This window comes from Nuphar pumila, chromosome 15 (genome assembly GCF_984573655.1).
Source record: "Nuphar pumila chromosome 15, dmNupPumi1.hap1.1, whole genome shotgun sequence".
In the NCBI taxonomy this organism is placed as follows: Eukaryota; Viridiplantae; Streptophyta; class Magnoliopsida; order Nymphaeales; family Nymphaeaceae; genus Nuphar; species Nuphar pumila.
In genome coordinates this window covers 66271116-66291287 of record NC_143263.1, presented here as the reverse complement: position 1 = coordinate 66291287, position 20172 = coordinate 66271116, and the positions used below count along the sequence as shown (strand labels likewise).

The 20172-nt window shown below is 36.8% G+C and overlaps 1 protein-coding gene across 2 annotated transcripts; it reads right to left on the bottom strand.

Moving 5' to 3' along the window:
* Positions 1-1428: 1428 nt before the first annotated feature.
* On the bottom strand, positions 1429-13068 carry LOC149815491 (uncharacterized). Of its 2 annotated transcripts, XR_016428113.1 has the most exons (10): positions 12669-13060; positions 9890-10134; positions 4197-4281; positions 3890-4075; positions 3630-3800; positions 3341-3529; positions 2425-2596; positions 2140-2311; positions 1900-2057; positions 1429-1708 (listed from the first exon to the last, which is right to left on the bottom strand). XR_016428113.1 is itself a non-coding variant. In XM_089990339.1 (9 exons), exons 1-9 carry the CDS (start codon positions 13023-13025, stop codon positions 1955-1957), a joined length of 1680 nt encoding a protein of 559 aa, XP_089846465.1. In that variant the 5' UTR covers positions 13026-13068; the 3' UTR covers positions 1429-1954. The 2 variants fall into 2 exon arrangements, 1 of the variants encoding a protein (XP_089846465.1); XM_089990339.1 differs by having other exon boundaries at positions 1429-2057; positions 12669-13068.
* Positions 13069-20172: the final 7104 nt, after the last annotated feature.

Below are 20172 nucleotides of genomic sequence, written 5' to 3'. Positions count from 1 at the left end.
CTTTCAGAGGTGGGTCAGGTAAGGCATGGTAGTCATGCCCCCCCACCCCGGGTTTTCATTTCTTTCGCGAGGGTTACTCATCATAAAAAAGAAAACATAACTTTATATACCGAACCAAACTTTTCAGAAAATGACCATGGAACCAAACTGGTTCTTCATGACATTTCAAAATAAGTAGAGAAAGGAAAAATATTTTGCACCAGTTCTCTTTGGCTTCATATTTATCACTCTCTTTACACGGAATCTGAGCTCAGCATTGTTTGAAAAATGTAAATAAGAAACATTCACAACTTGTCTCAGAAGTTTATACAAGGAGGATTGATTGTGACAGCTGGATCACAAGAGTTGCACCATCCTACTTAGAGGACACTGACAAGTTGAGTCCCATCAGGGGTTATCCCGCAGCTTGCCTTTAGCATCCACATATATGCGGGCACCGACCATGCCAACTCCTAAAAGCATTTGGATAGTTATTTGATCCAATATAACTTCATCATGTCTTTTGTTTAGTTTGCAAACATACCTTGAGGTAAGGATGGTAGGACCAGGGAAAATGGGGCCCCACCCCGCCTCACCCCGTTTGGACTGGAGATGAAGGACATGAAACAGGTATGGAGGTTGAAATCAAAACCCATACGGGGATGGAGGCGGAGATGGACTAATGCTTTTCCCTGCCCCCTCCCCACCCTGATCCCCACCTTGCCTCGCCCCGCCATCTCCAATCCTTATTTGAGGATGACAATGGACCGAGGGGAAACGGGACCTCGCCCCGCCTCACCTCACCTCATTTGGACCAGGGATGGAGAACATGAAATGAGGATGGAGGTTAAAATCCAAACCCATGCAGGGATGGAGGTCCAGATTTTGAGACGGCACAGAGGTGGAGACCTTGTATCCCGCCCCCACCCTGGTCCACTGCCATCCCTACCTTGAGGGTGCACTTGAATGGCAGATCACACTCATCCTGCATCCTGCATCAAACACAGGACTGTGGTAGTCCCGGCAAAGCAGGACAAATTTGTAACTTGCAGCCTGCTTCTGTGGGATGCCATTGCGCGACAATGGCATTTTGGATGCACTTCACAAGTGCGCCCGGAATGCAATTGGTCTGCCATTCAAATGGCCTTGAGGGTCATCTGGGTCCCGATTGATAGGTCAGGTTAGAAGGAACAGGACCTAGTTTGTGGATTTCCAATTCGCATCAATCACCATGTTCTATTCTAGGTCTCAGCTGGGTTACTGCTGAGCTGCCCAGAGACTTGGGCAAACCAAGCACTCTACCAACACGTCTAGGAGCGTGCTTAAGTGATCCCAGAGCACACAGACTTCAGCAAGAAATCGGATCTACAAATATATGCAAGTGCTGCATCAATTTAACATTTGGCCCATAACAGTCAGTGACTCAGTGCATACCACCCCACACATCTTGTGAATCCAACGTTTGTATTTTAAAGCTAACAAAACCAAAGTAACGACAATGAAGTACAGTTCATCTACAAAAGCATATTCCTCTTTTTCAATCCCTGCGAATGGATAGTGTCAGATGGAATGGAATGAAATGAAATGAAAAATGACCATATTATATCCAAGCTCCTATATGATTAATTCCAATCCCATTCAAAAGATTAAAGTAGGAATTACAAAGGTACCTCCACCTTCATGCCTGTTGAATACCAAAAAGCCCACAACTTTCATATTGCTGCATTATCTGAAAGGAACACATCAAGTGTTGGGTTCAACCGTCAAGACGACGCCCAGTAGTGAAGAGGATGCAACTGCAACGGAAAGTTCTAAACCCCATTGAACAGCTGATTGTTATCTCATCACTGTTACATGCCTCTCCTAGGACCACTCCATGCAGAACCATTTTGTCGGTCCCATCTGTAAAATCTAGCATACCTGAGTCATCAATTTGATCTTAGTTTAATCCCTGTTGTTGCAGCGCTTTCTGTTCCTATTGCAGATGTTGCTGCTGCTCATATATCTGCATGTAAGCTTCAGATAGAGCTACCATCTGTGGAAGAGTTTCAGCCACATGAAGATCTTGCATTTCATACCTGGAATGACAAACATCGAGATAAAAAAACCTTCCTTTATGTCAAGGTATACGATCTATAAAGCCAAAGAAAATGTTTTCACCATAGTTCTTCTGATTTTCTTTGAACAAATACTCTGTAAAATCCAGCCCCTGGCTTGCCATCATGAACAATATTAGCAATGAGATCATATTTTGATCGCAACTTCTTGTTGTCTTTAGGGGTGGGCAATGGGATGTAATCCTTTAACTCAAGGTTCTTCACAGGAAAATTAACTGTGCCATGCAACACCAGAACCGATCGTAACATGTTTAAAAAAGGAAACGTGAACTGAAACTACAGGAGAAATATAGGATGCAAACACTAAAAGGAAGAAAAGAACACTAACCAAGAGTAGGATTTTTCTCTATGAAAAAATTGTTGTTTGTGAATCGGCGCATGTGCAGAATTAAATATTGTGGCAGCTTGGTGACACGGTATCTCATCCTTGCTATGCATGGCCGCACAACTTCAGTGACAGACTCCCCATCAAATTTCTTCAGTATGTTAAATAGTGGAACCTAACATGACATAACCCTTGGTAAAAATCACACCTAATAGATCAGAAAAATATCAAAAAAGCCAAATGTTCATCAAGTTTGAGCACTAATCAAACCATCAGTATCTTCATATTGATTGGCCATGAAGTTTCACATGATATCAGTTCTTTACTAAAAATGACTACTTCACCTGGCCATGAAATTATGAAGTTATGGAACCAACATGAATGTTATCCAAATGCACATGCATGTCGAATAAGAGAACTCTTGGCTCTTATTGCCTTGTGGCTCTTTACTGCATAATGGGCTTATTGGCCAGAAAGAAACTCAAGCAATTTTAATTCCAGATCATGCAGGGCCACTGGGTGGCACAAGATCATTCAGCGGGAAGTGACTGCACATTTTTTTCCAAGGTGGTCAAATTCTGATACTTCTTGGATTGACATTCCTTGCCCTTATGAATTTATGGATTTATTTCTTTGATTTTTTCATTACCTTTTCAACTCATGTGCCCGTTTCTGTTTACAGACACACACACACACACACACACACACACACACATATGCACAGAGAGCAAGGTCTTCAGTATATAGTCAACAGTTCATAGGAACTAATCCCCACCTTTGCATAAAAAAACATGCTTGGATAACAATGAGAAAAATTAATACAACAAAAACCCTTAGCATATGGCAAATGGCAATTATATGAGATATTACAAGCCTTCCTAAATAGAAAGTTAAATAATCATTAGATATGCTCACAAACCTGTGGAATAATATTCTTTTCCATCACATCTTTAAACAGAGGAGGCGGAGGAAGATCAAGTCCAAGCATTAAGAATGGCATCTTGCATTCTTCCATGATAACACTACCATTTTCCGATCCATCCTCAACATTTTCTTTCTTCTCAAAAGATACTTTCTTATGGATTTCTTTCACGACTTCCAGCTCCCCCTGTTGAAAATGGCTCGTTTAGATAGAAGAATGACACATAAACACAATAAGAACCTTTATGGGCAAATAAATGCTTAAAAGTTTTGGCAAATTCAAGAACCTGAAAGCACTTGTATATAATACTACTGTTGGGTTTCTTTGAGCCTCCAAGATCTCTGTGCAGTGTATTAAGTAGCCAAGACATGAACTCGACTGGATCAGACTGCACACCTATTCGAAAGCGTTTTTTACTAGCTTTCATTACTGCCTGTAAGAACTCATGAGGACTAACCTGCAGGCAACTTCAATTTAAATGTAAAACTGCATTCAAGTTTCATACTGTAAAGCTAGTACCTGCAAGGGATATCATGAGTCACATACCTGACCTTTAAAGTTCCGGGGATGCCAGATTTTACGTGTGAGTTCTCCAAAACGGTGAACAAGTGGTGACTTGCAGCTTTGGTAGTTCTCAGGAATAAGAAAGAAGTTTCTTAAGGGTGTAACACGCATCAGAGACTGAATTGTAACATTCACAAAATCAGTTTCCTTTATGTTATTGAGGCCTACCTGTGGGAAAAATACAATAAATGTCATGTTTTCCAGATGTATAAAACTAAATTAAATAAAAAAACAACAACATTAAACCCCAAAGTTTTCAAATGCACAACACAAAGAGCTAACTAATCACCATTCCAGGGAGATAGTCAGAACCATCAAGTGTCCGTGACCACAGCTTATTTTTGTCTATTTGTTCAACCTGCTCAGGCTTAAACCTGCATTTGCAATATAAAATCAACCATGTAAGCCATTAGGCTGCTCGCTTTATCTACTTAAAAAGTTTGATTCCTTGAAAATTTGCTTTAACAGAAGCTTCATGTATGCTTCCAAAAAACTCAAAAGCTTCCTAAAAATAGAAAATTACAGCTAGTCTAACTTGAAAAGAATAGATATGCAGGATCACATGTATCATAGTATAATTAACTTACCTGGGCCTTGTCTTAAAGACTGGAAGGTGCAAACCACAGAGACATAGTTTCTGCTCTTGCCAATTTACTCAAAAATATGGATGAACCTTCAGCCCATCAGTGAAGATTAGGGCAATTAGGCACCATCATTTACTTCTCAGAGTTAGTGTCTTCGCTAGAAAGGGTGCTGACATGAGAAATAGAACATTCTTTGGAAAACAGAAGCCAATTTTACAGGATTCTTTAGCATTCTAAATCCAAAATTCTACAGTTTTTTTTACACGGTAAACTTACGGTTCTACCTAGTGCTGAATTACTTTAAAGAACTTACTACAAAGCACCATATATATCTCAATGTTGTAAAATCATGATGGAAGGTGTACCAAATTCATCCTCAAGTGACTTTCATTATCGCCACCCCATGTCATTTTCATATTGGCCTTTCTCCATCCATCAATATATGTAACTAAAAAGCCCCAAAACAATGATGATTTATATAAGCATGCTAAAAATTAGATGAATAAGTCATCTACTTTGGCAAAAAAAGATGAACAATAAGGAGAAGGAGAAAGAGAAGAAGGGAGAGGTGCTTGATGGAAAAAAGAGAGAAATAGAGATTAACCTTTTATCTTCAAAAACCTGTAATCGTATGGATCTAACTCTTTTTAGGTTGAATGAGTCACCCAAGGTCGGTTATGGGATATCCTTGCACAAAAATACATCTCTAGGGGCGGATGAGGGTACATCTCTCACAAAAAAAACTTTTAAGTTCTATTGGGTTATATGAGGGTGGATCTCCCAAAAGAAAGAAAAAAGGAAAACAACTTGGGGAGCATGGTTTTGGACAAATCCTCAAATTTGAAGGGTGATTTGATGGAAAATTGATAGAAAAATTATTTTTCTAAAGGTTTGGGTGTGAAAATAAACGACCCCCTTATGGCCAAAACAAACCCCACCCAAAAGTGGAAAATCACAGAGAAACAGTATTTTCAAAAGATAAATACTTTTCAACGCATTCACCTTGAGAAGAATAAACGACTTTTCGAAAGAAAATATTTCACAAATATCTTATAAATTTCTAAAGGGGTTAATCCTCAAGAAAGTGAATATTTAGTGAATATCCCTTATAACTATCCTTGATTTGCAAAAAAACTTTTACATAAACTACATGGATAGCCAATAATACTGAGTTAAGATTTGTGAAACACAATAGGACGTAGTGACCTACAAAACATACAATCGACTCTAAGAATAGAGCCAAGGTTCAAGGAACCTCTGAGATTCAACCTAAATACTTAAAGTGCATGAAAAATACGATAGTTAGATCCACCTAAATAGGCAAAGTTCTTAGAAGGGCTAAGAGTGCTAGAGCAACAATGAAAGATCAGATAATCCATATACACACACCTAAAGTGATATCCGCCTTCACAGGCACAAGCTCGTATGGATCTGCCTAGATCAGCAAAGTGCTCAAAAAGGCCAAGACTGCCAGAGAAACACTTGAAAAATTAGCTAATCCACTCACACACATCTAAAGTGGCATCCTCCTTTACAAGCGCAAACTCATATATACAAAGCTTTCATTGAATAAGAGGGAATATATAATAGTGTTATAAAGCATTGGTAAACCAATTGGAGTATGCGGCCATCAGTGCCCTAGAATGCTCATAAGAGGTAAACACAATAATAAAACACTTACTAAGAAAGAAAAACTCCATGTTTCCCATTCAGATCTAAACCTACCTTGGAAAAGGTAGGAGGTACAAACTCTGATGGATACTGTTGTTAATATGTCCTTCGAGTGGTAATAACTTGGCCATCGAAGATACGGGACATGATCTACCGAAGATGAATTCTAGGTTGATAGTTTTCATACTTCTGCATAACGTTAGGGTGCATCCTTCTTTATGGCCCAGGGTGGACTTCTCTCCCAGTTATTGAACCAACCCTTTTGGAGTCACAAAACCAGTTAGTCATACGGGGTATTAAAACACATAGCATAATAAATCTCTATATGGTCTCTACTGACTCAAAGTTTTTCCTGTGGGTACCCATAGTGAAAGTTAAATATTGAAACATAAGTTTAGAATCACACTACTGTATACCTATTATAACACAAGTCAAACTTTCTAGATTTATAAACATTGAATTATAAATATTAAATGTTATGCTTTTTACTTGGAATTGATAAGATACTTACCAGACAGTCACAAGTCTGACCTTATTATTATAAAATTTCAATGAACAGAAGATGGCACGATACAAGGGCAACATTCAGAACCAACAACTTTCAGGATCCCAAGACTAGGGCAGCATTCAGAACCAACAACAAATTTATAGGGTGATTTGATGGAAAATTGATAGAAAAATTATTTTTCTAAAGGTTTGGGTGTGAAAATAAACGACCCCCTTATGGCCAAAACAAACCCCACCCAAAATTGAAAAATCATTGAGAAACAATAGACTGTACGGTACCAGTCGTATCATATAATACAATCATGGTTAGACACTACGAGGCGCTCTACTTGACGATTCAGGGCCCACTACACTGAAACATCATGTTGTATTGTATGATATGATTTTTACAACATTGATATGTCCATCAAAATAATACTATAGCCTATAATGAACGAGTGGCTAATATAATAGAATGCTAAAACATTCAGCCTCAAAAAAATGATTTAATGGTACCAAATTATTTGGTAACACACATGTAGACAAATACATAGCCACCAATATTGGTCTTGCAATAACATTGGCAAGGGTTTTCCTTGGTGGAATTAAAAAAGTCGCTTTCTGGCTTTCTCAAGAAATCTTGAGATCTAAAAAATAAAAAACAGAAAATAAAAATCAATTTCTTGGAAGACATCAGCATAATATCATGAAATGTTGTGATAATTAATGCAATACTTTCATTTTTACAGTTTTCTTTATTATTATTATCTTTTTATTTTTTTAATATAGCACACTATTTTGGAGTTTTCATTTCAAAACAGGGTCTTGAATTGTGATAAATTGAAGATAACATGATTTTTGGTGGCTATAATATGTTTGTGTGTATGTGACCACACACATTACTTTCTATCACCAAAGCAAAGTAGATCACAAAGCAAGGAAGAAGGGGAATGATGCAAGGCTAGAGTATTTATAATGATAGATTAGGATCCATTCACCAGGATATCACATGACATCTTGGTCCAATCTGCAGATTAAACTAAATTTCAAATGGGCTATTGACCCCTTCTGGCATTTCCAATTGCAGATGAACCTTTAGAATAAATTTTTTTCTTTGCTTATTACTCAAACACCTTTTCTCCCTGGTTGTCAAGTTTCAAGATCTCTTGGAAAGGTTCAATGCCCTTAATTTTCATATCCTATATCATACTCAAGCACAACTAAAGAGTTGTGTGTTGTACTAGGAGGAAGTCTTTAAGAAAGTCAATCCACAACGAACAGGACAGAGGCAAATTCTCCAACCATAAGTGGCATCCAGTAGTGATGCTGGAGATCAGGATGAAAAGCTTCTAAAAGTCACTACCAGTCTATGGTACATAAATCAGTGCTCCTCTGATTAGTGGCAAAATACCATCGGTTTGCATAACAATTGATTGGATAAGATACTCAAATCTAAGCAAACTTTTTTGAGAAGTGCTATTCCTAGGACTATACTTGATAAAGTATTGAACTGTTATTGGGCAAAGAAGGATAGGTTTGAGCTTGTCATAAGGGAATTATGTCAATAGATGCCTACCAAAGAGAAGGTTGATGTTCAGTGAGATTATCTTAGAAACATCAAGGATGAATCCTGCCTTGCACTTTCCACTTTTCCCGCTTAATTGTTGTCAAGCAACAAAGCCATAGACTGTTACCAACTTTTGTTTTCTATGTAATAAAACAGTCTACTTTTTTGGAAAAAAGAGTAAATCAACGACATGGAGACTCCTGTTATGGGCCAAAGGCTACGTTTCGTTTCATCGTGAAGGGAACCATGTCAAGTGATGTTCACAGAAGAGAAGGATGATGCAGAGTTGGTGAGATTATCTTGGAAACATAAACCTGCATTCTCATGTTTTCTCCGACATTAATTGTTTTCAAGAAACCTAGCCATTGACTGCATTCTTTTTCTATGGAATGAGTCTGTTTAGAGAAAAAAGAGAGAATCAATGCAATTAAGTGTCCAGCTACAAAATGTTACAAGGATCACCATCACAGTCAAAACAGCACAAGATGGGGAAGCATACAAATGGAACACATCAGGAACAAAAAAAAAAAAAGAAAAAAAATTAAAACTGCAAAATGAAGTATTTGAAGAGAATCTCCCAGTATCATTATTAGAGCAAAAAGAGCAGCTCTATATTATGCAACTTTCAATATAATGTGTTTTTTTTTCTCTTCTCCATAAATTTGCAAAAATTTTATTTCCAATTTTTCTTTTGTATAAATGAGAACAGCTTTTATCTTTTGGTTTTCATTGTCATTTTTGCATTTTTGAATAACAATAAATAATAAATACCGCAATTAATACTGCTACTACTATGTTGATTATTATAACTCACAAAACTCTCATGCATGTCACAGGGATACTCCAGCTTATCCTCATCTCGTATCAATTTATATACTGTCATTAATGGAAAAATATGCAAGGAGGTGTATCCTGTGTCCTTTTAGCCGTGTCCATGTGACATAACTTATGTTATTAATTTCCTCTTAAAAACATTAACTGGTATACATGTAAGTTGTAACTGCTTGGTAAGAATTTCACAATCATATCATAAACAGGCAAAAAGTACATCAGCATTCAAAAATCGAAGGTCTATTGATTCTATTCCACAGATTTGATTGTTCAAATAAAAGCAGTATTTTTGGGTCACTGAAATTGTGTGCATGAGTTTTTTTTTTCCTTCTGTTGAAAGTACAAATTAATATAAAATTAAAGAGGCAGACAGTGTTAAAGATGTTGAAGATCGACCACACATCAACATCAAGGATCCACGTGAGGGGCTCTCCAAGAGTTTCGTGGTTCTGGAAAGTTCACATGAGAAGAGTTTGGTTTCTCATAAGAGTCCTAATTCAGAAAGAGTTTCATGTGATGAAAAGGCATGTAGATTTGGGAGTCCTTGGAATAGGGAAACACCAAGTTTCCTATTCCACACTGTCCCTTGTTAATGCCTATAAATATAAACCTCTCCCTCTCTCTGAAAAACGTTGAGAGAGAGAGAGAGAGAGACTTCCGTGGATGTAGGCTTGCCCCAGCCGAACCACGTAAATCTTGCGTGAGTTTCTGTTTTCTGTTTTTGTGTGAGATCTGATCCAACGTCAGATCTGGTTTGCTTTCAGACAGCAATTCATTATAATAAGAGGTTATACAACATGATAACAGTAAACCTAAGAAAATTTCAGATAAATGATGCTTTACCTTGGGTACAAGACATGGCGAATATCATCTAATGATGGATCATTAACCTCATAGCCATCTGGAAGGCAATAGACCTTCTCTGTTCGCAAATTTATATAAACATGGTGATCTGCTTCAAGGCTGTGAGTATATGCGTGTGAATTTCTTCCTCTTCCTTGGTAATACTTCCCACAAACCAAGCATGCGTATACATTCAAATTTGACAAAGAAACTGAGCAGAACTTCTCAAAATCAAAATCCAACACCTGCAAAGTTTTAGGAAAAAGAATTAGAAATACATCTTTCCAGTTAGCCATAAAAAGATGAGACCATTGGAAAATTGGTTAGAACAACATATACTTACAGTTAGTACAAGCTATGAGATGGGTGAATTCAAGGAAGAGCTAATTCTATTAAAAAGCTTCCAACTAATGGAAAATAACAAAAAGAGATACCTAGGTGGCTAGGCCTAAAACTTGAAGTGGCAATGGAACACATCTACATTAAAATACTCAGCAATCATAGCACAGATAACACCTCTAGTTGCTACAAATAAATAAGACTTTCTAGGCTGCAATTCGAGATCAGCATACGTTAAAGGGAAAACACAAGGCGTCACCAACAATACAAGCAAAGCACAGGAAAGAACAGAAGTACGAGACAGAGACCTTCTAGCACTGGGTTACTTGCCCTTGCAGAAAACATGAAAAGGACAAAGCTTGGAGAAAATTAGGACCCCAAGCCTCATTAATCAATTCCGAAGGCTATGAAAAAATGTTCTAACACTGAAAAGTCCCACAGACTATGCAGAACTGTTCTAACACTCAAATGGAGTGATTAGTTAAACAATGTCGAATATACAATGCATATTATTAGGGTAAGCTAGTGCTTGGAGCATCTATATATCCATAGGTATCAGGTGTCACCCAGTGCACAAGCATGTTCAAAATGGAAGCCAGCTACCACATTGGGCACCTAAATGCCCTTATGCAACTCTAATGCTTGCAACAGTCTCAAAAATATTTTCACCCTTGGATGGTGTGAGAAAATAAAAGGTGGACAATACATGATAGGACTGAAACCTCATTCAATTATATGATAACCACAATGAAGGCGCTCATAGCAGGAACTCTCTAATGGTGAGTAGCAGATTAATTATTTATAATGAGTCAATGACTTCCTATATGAACATCCATAAAAGAGATCAGGAACTATATTTCCTTCCCTGCAGGTATGAAAATTTTTGGAAGTCTTAAGTCTTTTTTGGTATCATGTACACTCTCCTAGTAAAAAGAATTACAAACAGCATGTGTGGTGCTATTGAGGATATGAAAAACTAACTTAGAATAGGTTTCCAACCAAGAATTAGGTAAATTTTGGTTGAAAAAAGTAAAAATACTGTGAAATTCAACAGCAGGAATTAACTACACTGAACTGAACAAGACAGTTGGTCAAGGAAGTGTACCTTGTTTTGAATGACATCAAATGTCAAAGGAAGGACCCACCAAATTAATCATAAACATATACTGGAAATCTAGATAAAATGAATCTGCAAATTCTCACCACCTGAAGAGACAACTATAGAACTATTCCCTACACCGTTCATGGTGTTGGACCTGTCAAAGTATATTTTTCCAATAGTGTGAATCTTTCCTGTCCTCTTCCGTATCACATGCTTTCATCTGGGAAACTAGCGTAGGCCACAGTGAGAATACTATCAATTTATTGTCAGTGGTCCAACCCCTAGTGGACTTTAGCGTTTTTTATCAGAATGCTTGCAATCTATATTTCATGCCCAATCTCCAGAGAATAGCACATGTAAAGGATTCAAAACACAATCATATCTGCATTGCAGGAGTGAAGAAAGCAAGAATATTCTGTTTATATCAATTGCACAGGCTACACTGTTTTGGCTGATTGCTCCCTTTTTTCAATATTGAAGGCAAATATCATACATATTACGTTGTTTTCTGTTGCTAGCTGATTGCTCCCTTTTTTCAATATTGAAGGAAATGCACTCTAATGTTTTGCAGCTCTGTACCGAAAAATATCATACATATTACGTCGTTTTCTGTTGCTACCTGTAACATGCTGGACTAAGAGTCACAAACTCCTAAGCAAGGACCAAAGTGGATTTCTTCCCATAGAATGAGACAATTGCAGCATCTTGGTATTTTGGATGAGTGAGTGACATGCCCCTAAACACTCAAGTGTAATATCAACTCCTCCTCCCATCCATTTCTAATAATGAATAACGTTGTTTCTATCAACAAAGAAAAGCCCATCCGACTAGGTAAAATTTCAAATAAAATCAGAAACTATCTTTTGTTTTGTTCTATACAAGTTGAGATCAGCGGAAGACTGCTCGTTGGTGTCAAAGGCTAGAGTCCTTTTCTTCATAGTTAAAGAATCAAATATGATAAATGATCATCACCAATAGAGCATTTCATATAATATATCTCCAGTTTCAAGTCTTTAACGAACACCATATATCTAATGCACCAAAACCACAATGTCCCAACCTTACGGGTAGGGACCTCCCGGGAACGATGATACATCAACTGGGTGCTAATAAATCTGAAATATGATCATGAAAACCTGCCAAATAACAACAAATGACACCTAATTTACACTAAATTGATTCGATTTCGTAAAAATCAAGCGCCAAAATCATCATATCAAAGTTGGGTGTTCTTCCTACCAGGCTTTCGAACACATTAAACTCATTGGGAAGCTAAAAATCACAACAAACACAACGAAAGAAATTAAATTAGAAGCGAAGGAGAACTTTCATGCTAACCTGGCGATTGACGGTATCGAGATAAGGGCAATCCCTTCGGATCTCGACCTGCCGTTGTCGAGGAGGGCCTGCATTCGAGCCGTTCTCGTACGATTCTTCATCTTCCCCTTCTTCTTCTTCTTCATCACCATCATCTTCTTCGTCTTTTCCTCTTCCTCCTCTTCTCCGTCTTTCTTCTTCTTCGTCGTCTTCATCGTCGTCGTCGTCGCGATAGGAAGCGAGCGGGAGAAGGGAGTTGGTCACCGCATTGAGAGCGTCGATGTTGCCTTCATCATTTTTGTGCACCAACTTCTGCTTCTTCGTCTTCGGAAGAAGACCATCTTCTGCTCCTTCCTCTTCTTCTCTCTTCGTCCTCATCTAAGTCAGGAGGGTTCGCAAATGCAGTCCGAGTCTTCACCTCTTTAGCACTTCCTTCTATTTATGCTGTCTCGAGAGGACTAAACCGACTCGAGATGGGACCGAGTCGACATAGTCTCAGGCCTTGTCAGGTTAGTCTGGGTTCCGTTTGACTGTGGAACTGTTGACCTGGGCCATGCCCGGGCGGCTAGAATGTCAATGGATCGGTTTTTATCCGTTACTCTATGGTTTTTGATATTGTGCTACTGAATCCAATTAATATCTGGATTTAACAGATGTCCAGATCCGTTTACATGTAAAAAAGCTGATTTGATATGAGCCTTTCACCAACTGAAGCCGAATAACGTTTAGCTAGCATCAGATCAGTAGGGATATGGCATTTGACCGCATCAGACCCAAATCTAAACGGTTTACATCCCTGGGGGCAGCTGGTTAGTGATGTCAATACGTTGGGTTAGGGTCAGGTATCAGACAGGATCTGAATCCGATTAGCCAGATTCTAAAAAGGCAAGTAAAATCCGATTAATAGTAGATCAATTCTGATTTGATATGCTGCTCTGCATCCCAATTTGAATGCTAAGTGAATCGATAGATAATAAATTATATCCAATTAGCTGATTGGGTCTCACTTGCCGCATTACTTTTTTTCATTCTAACTCCGAATCTGAATTTGAATCTAACTAAGCTAGATCTAATTAGGTTGGATCTTACATGGTCTTTTATTGGAGAAGACACTCGGTTCATATTTTTATAGGCTCATTAACTAATAATATCCTACATCATAGATTGTAGATTTTGAAGTAATAAGCCTAGAGTTCAAATTCTACTACTTACACCTTTGAATTAAACACCTTTGAATTAATGCATTTAGTTTCTAAATAAGCCAGCTCGAGAATGGGTTTAGAGTCCAATTTTTTTAGTTTTAGCATTGAAAAATGTATTTCTTTGTAAATAAGCCAGCTTAAGTTACACTGATTTAGCTTGAGCTTACAAGTCGAGCTTGAACACCCTCTTTTCGGCTTGATCATTTGCCAACTCTATGAATTATATGAATACCCATAAGCAATATTCACTTTCAATCATCAGTTCATCACCACTCTCACTTGTAACATTTTTCTTTGATATTGAAAATGGACAATGATTGTTCATAAATAAAAAAATTCTCGATTGCCAATCACAGGAGAAATTCTAACTTTTATTTGTAAATGCAATCTCTTAAAAAATCTTGGCATGTCAAACAATGCATTGACTGGCCTCATGCCTAATTGTCTTCTTAAACTGATTCATTTAAGTAAGTGCGGCCTCATTTGGAGGCCCATCCAAAATAGGAAGCCCTAGGCGGTGGCCTCAAATTTCAAAGAGGCTAGCTTTTTCTGATTATTGACATGCTCACCAACTTAACCAAACGAGAAATAGACAACAATATGTGAAAAACTTTGGTATCGACCTTGAATCATTTGTAAGTCTAAAAAATTGAAAGAGAGAGATGTCAAAACCCTAGAAAATCAAAGAGAGAGATGTCAAAACCCTAGAAAATTGAGAGAGAGATGTCAAAACCCTAGAAAATCAAAGAGAGAGATGTCAAAACCCTAGAAAATTGAGAGAGAGAGAGAACATGAACTAGAGAAATACAGTAAGAAGAACACGATTTTGGCTCTCTCCACCCAAACACGAAAACAATTTTAAGCAAATAGATGGGGAGGTAGTCATCGGCAATGTCACCCGAGCAAGGAGGAGGATTGGAGGTGGTCTTGCGGATCGAGAGAAAAAGAGAAAGAAAGAGAGAGAAATAAAAAGGGACTCATCGGTCCCTTTTTAAATATATCTTTATAACGGTGACATAACTCTCGCTGTTATAGAGTTAAAACCTATAACAATGTGATCTATATCTCGTCGTTATTAATCTATAATAGCGAGATTTTGTGGCCATTAAATATTGTCATCAAAGCATTTTAACAATAATATTTAATGTAGAGAATCTTGTCATTATACATGTCTTTAACAACAACATAACTCTCGCTATTTAGAGTAAAATCCCATAATAATGAGATTCAGATCTTGTCATTATTGATCTATAACAGCGAGATCTTATATCCATTAAATATAACTGTTAAAGTGTTTTAACAATAGTATTTAAGGGCCAGATAATCTCTCCATAATAAACAAATCTTTAACAATGATATATTGATGTCACCGTTATAAATATAAGTAATAATGGCAAGATGTGTGCAGGGGCAAGGCATTTAAGACCCGGTCCAACTCGCCATTATTGATGAAGCATAACTGTGAGATTCATGGTCGTAATAGAGTAATAACAACGTAATATTTATGTCAATGCTATTACCTATCAATTAGCGAGGACAAAACACTCGATGTTATTGCTTGATCAATAAAGGCGAGTTTTTTTCTCGTTGTTAAAGCATCGTCGCTATTTACCCTCATCCTTGTAGTGACTTAAGAGAAATGATTAGAAAACTTATATTTATGACCTTTATTGCAGTCCATGTTAACAATAAGTAGGGCAATCTCTTTTTATTTTCATAGGGGTCTAAGACAATCCTATCCTTTTCCTTCGTATGGACATGCATTGGTTTTCTTGATGACAGTCAATTCTAAGTTTTACTTTGCTTAACCAGTTTCTGTTTGCAAATAATGTGTTAGTCTTGTGTGGCACCCATCAATAATATATAAGGGCGTCAATTGGTATTATGTGTTGCATTTGAAAATTCATCGAAAACTAAAGGATCGATATACATGTTTGCACTAAATCGTTGAAAACCAAAACACAAACAGAATCTTAATGCAGAAGCGTACCTGAATCCATTAGCGCTTTGGTAGATCCTTTCTCTAAACCTTATGAGAGGGACTGATTTCTCTTGATGATAATGGGGAGCCTCAAAGAGAAGACCACTATATGAGGTTTGGGGACCATAATCTGATTTGAATTCAACTGAGAGTCTGTTTTCAATTCAACCCATCATAGAGTTGGAGACAGACATAACATGTCTCTTCACATAATAAGACCATACCATATGAGACATCATATGGCCCAACCTGATCATGTAGACTGGGCCTGAACCACAGACAACCTATAACGTGTGATTTCATATATATGTAGGCTCACACGATTTTTTCCAGCAATCTCCCACTTCAGCTACATATGTTACCTTATAATCACACATTATAACCTTATGAACTCAAAAACATTGTCTTATCGATTGATATCTCTACCAATTTGGTCCATTGATCATGTCAACATAGAACCAAAGCAACTTTCATTACAAATAATGTAATTGAACCCATCAATGATCATGTATATCAACATAACCAAATGACATGGATCAAGTATGAATGTGAATCATGGAAATTACATGCAATGTGTTCAAACATGCCAATTTCCAACTGGTCCTTCCTTAAACTTTAGTGAGATCACAACAAAATGAGTACATAATGAAACCAAAATATTAACTTTATTCTGAAAAACTTTATTATATCATAGAACATCCAAATACAAACTCCCACTAAACCAGCATATCATAAAATGATAAAACTCTCATTCGAGTAGTATTCTCGTGAAAGACCTTGGGTGGCAAACCTTTAGTAAGCGGATCCACAATAATGGAGTTTGTGCCAATATATTTTATCAATATCTGATCATTCTGCACTCTTTTTTTAACAACAAGGAACTTAATATCAATATGCTTTGACTTTGAGAAACTCCTGTTGTTATTGGAATATAGCACTGTTGAATTATTGTCACAAAATAACTTTAGCGGTCTCTCAACATTATCCAAAATCCACAGCCCTGTGACAAAATTATGTAACCATATTCTATGATTGGATGCCTCATAAAAAGCTATGAATTCTGTTGTCATGGTGGAATAAGTAATGAGTGTCTGCTTGGCACTCCTCTAGGAAATAGCTCCCCCGACTAACAAAAAAATATAACCTGACGTAGATATGCGACTGTCTTGACATCCTACAAAGTCAGAATCAGAATACCCAATAATCTGTAACTGATCTGACTTTCTGTATATGACCTTTTGTTCTCTACAAATACTACATAACCCGTTTGACTGCTTTTCAATGATCCATACCTGGGTTACTAAGATATCTGCCTAACATCCCAACAATGTACACTAAATCCAGACGCGTACATATCTGAGCATACATAAGACTCCCTACAGCAGATGCATAGGGAATCTATTCCATATCCTTAATTTCAAACTGGTGTTTGGAGCACTGACGAGACTAAACTTGTCTCCCTTAGCAACATGAGTATCACCTAGTTTGCAATCCTTCATGACAAATTTATCTAGAATCCTTTCGATATAGCACTTTAGCGATAATCCAAGAATACCCCGAGAACGGTCTCAATGTATTTGGATCCCTAATACAAAAGAGGCATCCCTAAGATCTTTTATTTCAATTTTTTTTGTTAGAAATCTCTTGGTTTCATACAATATGCATATATCATTACTAGCATGCAATATGTCATCAATATATAAAACCCAAAAAATATATTTACTCTCATTGAAGTTATAATATATACATTCATCAACCACATTCATCTCAAAACCAAATAAGAGGACAACTTGATGAAATTTATGATACCACTGACAGGAAGCCTGCTTAAGTCTATAGATGAATTTCTTTAATTTGCAAACTATTTTCTTGGCATTGTTTGAGAAAAAATGTTCTGGTTGAACTATATATATTGTATCATCAATGTCACCATTAAGGAATGTTATCTTAACATCCATTTGATGTAGTTCTAAATCATAATGAGTTACAAATGCCATCATAATCCTAAAAGAGTCTTTCGTAGAAACCAGAGAGAAAGTCTTTGTATAGTCAATGCCTTTTCTTTGAGTAAACTCTTTTGCAACAAGACAGACCTTATATCTTTCCACATTACCCTTTGAATTTCTTTTGGTTTTAAATATCTGTTTGCAATCAATTAGTTTCACACCTTTAGGTAATGGGACAAGATCCCACACGTCATTGTCCCTCATAGATTTAATCTCCTCATGCATTGTTTCAATCCACTTTTAAGAGTTAGAACTTTGTGTGGCTTGATGAAAGTTAATTTAATCATCTTCCCTTAAGCCAGTATCACCCTAATGTTATTATAGAAAAATAATATAATCACATAAAATTGCCCTTCTCCTCTCTCTAGTGGATTTCCTTAATGACACTTGTTCTTGAGGCGTTTCTTTAGGTTGTTGAGTTTGTACTCCAGAAGTAAAAACTTCATTTTGGATACGAAGATCTAAAGCATTGCCTTGATCTGGATTTATGGGAACGATGGCAGAAATAAAAATCTGATCATTGTCAACCACCACTGGAGGAAGAGAAAGAAACTCTTCTTCAAAGGCAATGTCTTTTACTTTATCACTCCCCCCAAACTCAGCACCCTCAAAGAAACAAGTGTTTCCCATTTAAAAAAAAAACTTATGCATATGGTAATAAAACTTATAGCCCTTGGATCTTTCAGAATACCCAACAAAATAGCAGCTAATTGTTCTGAAATTCACTTTTTTTTCATGTGCCCTGTAGGTTCTAGCCTTAGTTGAACATTCTCAAATATGAAAATATTTCATATTAGGCCTTTTGTCTGCTCATAATTTATATGAAGTCTTGGTTACTGCTTTAGAGGGTACCTTATTCAAAATATAAGTTGCAGTCTTTAATGCCTCCCCCCAGAGGGACTCTGGTAAAGTAGATTGAGAAATCATACTCTTTACCATATCATTAAGAGTCGTGTTTTGTCTCCCAGTAACAACATTCATGCTAGAAGTGTTTGACATGGTATACTGAGAGATGATCTCACGTTCCTCTAGGAATTTAGCAAAGGGCCACGGACGTTGTTCGCTTGATCCATCATATCTACCATAGTACTCACCACCACGGTCAGATCTAACAACATTAATTCTTTCGACAAGTTGGTTTTCAACTTCGGTCTTAAATTATTTGAGCACATCGAGGAACAAAGATTTGTCATGAATTAAATATAGGTACCTATAACAGAAATAGTCATTTATGAACATAATAAAATATTATTTATCATTCTAAGAAGTCATAGAAAATGACCCACAAATATCTGTATGAATTAGTTCTAAGACGTCTGTTCTCTTTTCAGCACCTAATTTCTTTATGTTTGTTTGTTTCCTTCTTATACACTCAACACAAGTCTTAAAGTCAGTGAAATCAAGATAATCAAGAATCTCACTCGATGCAAGCCTTTCAATTCTTTGTTTAGAAATGTAACCTAATCGCTTATGCTATAATAGAGCGAAATTCTCATTTGTCAATTTTTGTTTTGTAGCACGAGAACTTAAATATATGGGGCAACAATATTAAGCAAATAAAAGTTATCAACCATAGATAAATAACCGGTCTCAATAATATTTGAATCAAGAAACAAATTAAATTCATTATTTCTAAATAAACAAGAATAATCATATTTGTTTAAGGTAAAAATAAAAACTAAATTTTGCCTAAAAGATGACACAATAAATGTTTTTTTTAAATCTAAATAATTCACAGTCTTTAAAAGCAACATAAATGTCTCTATTGCATCAACTTCAAGTATTTTGCCATCGCTCACATAGATGAATCTTTCAGCATCAATTGGCGATTGACAGTTTAGACAACCCTACACAAACACATTTATGTGAGTGAAAGCACCAGAATCTATCCACCAAGTGTGTCCAGACACAAAAGTTAAATTAACTTCAAAACAAACCAAAGTAAGGAGCATACCTTTTTTCTCACGTCAGGCATAATACTTGGTACAATCCTTCTTCATGTGACCCTCCCCTTTATAAAAGAAACAACTAGACTTTGGGTCTTGATGTCTTTTTTGTTTCTTCTGCGATTGGTGGTCAACTACAACTTTCTTAATCTTTTTCTTTTTCTTAAACTTGTCTTTAGAGGTTACTGTCAAATAAGCACTTCCAGTCTTCTCTTGCTTCATTCTATTCTCTTCTTATACATAGTGAGAAATAAGCTCATTAAGAGTTCATTTTTTCTTCTTGGCAGTTATAATTGACCTTAAACTGATTGTATTGTGCAGAAAGGGATATGAAAACCAAGTGCACGAGTAAGTCCTCAAACAACTCTAACTTTAATGCCTTTAGTTTCG

What these genes read in the sequence shown, in the direction of transcription:
- LOC149815491 (XM_089990339.1), bottom strand. Translation starts at nt 13,025, where the DNA reads ATGAGGACGAAGAGAGAAGAAGAGGAAGGAGCAGAAGATGGTCTTCTT. An exon ending in CGCCATGTCTTGTACCCAAG is followed by an intron (nt 4,282 to 9,889) that starts GTAAAGCATCAT and finishes TTGCAAATGCAG; the next exon opens with GTTTAAGCCTGAGCAGGTTG. An exon ending in TTATATACAAGTGCTTTCAG is followed by an intron (nt 3,530 to 3,629) that starts GTTCTTGAATTT and finishes CATTTTCAACAG; the next exon opens with GGGGAGCTGGAAGTCGTGAA.